General features: G+C 37.1%; 1 protein-coding gene across 1 annotated transcript in view; it reads right to left on the bottom strand.

Annotated features, from left to right (window-relative positions):
* Positions 1 to 1,161, bottom strand: part of DICPUDRAFT_160455 (uncharacterized protein) — a gene marked incomplete at both ends in the record, with an annotated part of 2,069 nt that overhangs the window by 261 nt on the left and 647 nt on the right. The window contains one exon of the mRNA XM_003295174.1: positions 688 to 1,105. Within this exon, the coding sequence (XP_003295222.1) occupies positions 688 to 1,105 (418 nt within the window). The remainder of the gene's footprint in view (positions 1 to 687; positions 1,106 to 1,161) is intronic.

The raw sequence follows: 1,161 nt of genomic DNA, 5'->3' as shown, positions 1-1,161 counted from the left end.
ATCTCGAGGTTTTGGTTTGATGGGTTTATGAGTCTTTTGTCTATGTAGATTCTATCTAGTCGTTTATCACCGGAACCATTTCTGTGTGAGAAAGTGTTTCTGGTTAGTTTGTAATCTATATCGTGCAGATTGTTGAGATTAACCAGAGACTCTATTAATAAGCTTAGGCTTTCTTCCTTCAGATTTTTATCGGGATGGTTTAGTACCTCTTTGTAATCGGCGCAATTGAAGTCGCCAATGATGATTTGTAGTGGTATCGAATTGTTAATGTTTGTGTTATTGTATAGGCTATTATAAAGGTCAAGCAGTTGGTCAGCAAATTCATTTCTTTGGTTCTTATCTGCTGGTGCGTATATTGCGAGTAGTCTTATAGTATTTGATGATATTGTTATATCTGCGATGGTAGCTCTACCAGTGATAATAGCTATTTGTTTGATACTAATTATGTTTGGGTTGTGATTGACGATGGCCACGCCGGTTCCCATTCCATTAACATTTGTTAGTGAACCTTTATGATCGTCGTGGAATTTCGAATAAACTGCGTTTAGTTCATTGAGAATTGTGATAGTTGGATGGTTTTTGTTGTTAGGTAATGTATTAACCACGTTTTCATTTTTTAAAGTGTATGTATCTTTGGTACCACAGCCACCGATATTCCACTGGTTGATTTGGAGTGTAACCATTTACTTTGTTTTGGGAGCAGGGAAAGTACTGCTTCTAGAACGAGTTGGTGGTAGATTTGGGATTGCGGTGGTAGTAGTGGTTTTTTTTGTTGGTTTTTGTTGTGACTCTTTATTGGCCACAATTGGAATTGACCCGATTGATATTTGTGGATTATTATTTTCAACTGATTTGGCGAAGTTAGCAATTGTTATTTGAGTCAATGGTGATTTGTTTTTGTTTTGGATTGAGGAAAAAGTTGGTGTTTTTGGTGAATCCATTGAATCGAGGGTAGCTCTAATTTTTGATTGAATTGGTGAGAAAATGGAGTCACCCAATGGAATATGATTTTTCTGGTCATCGATTGGATTTGCAATTGGGGCGGGTTTTTGTGTGTTTGATGTTGATGTTTGGACTGTATCCTTTAGTACGGCATTAGTGACATCTTTTGGGTTATTGTTGGTGGTGGGTTCTTTTGGGTGCTTTTGAGATTTCTCTCTG

The sequence above is a fragment of the Dictyostelium purpureum genome (assembly GCF_000190715.1).
Source record: "Dictyostelium purpureum unplaced genomic scaffold DICPUscaffold_793, whole genome shotgun sequence".
Taxonomy (NCBI): Eukaryota; Evosea; class Eumycetozoa; order Dictyosteliales; family Dictyosteliaceae; genus Dictyostelium; species Dictyostelium purpureum.
The sequence above is the reverse complement of the archived record's forward strand: the minus strand, read 5'-3'. Positions and strand labels throughout refer to the sequence as shown.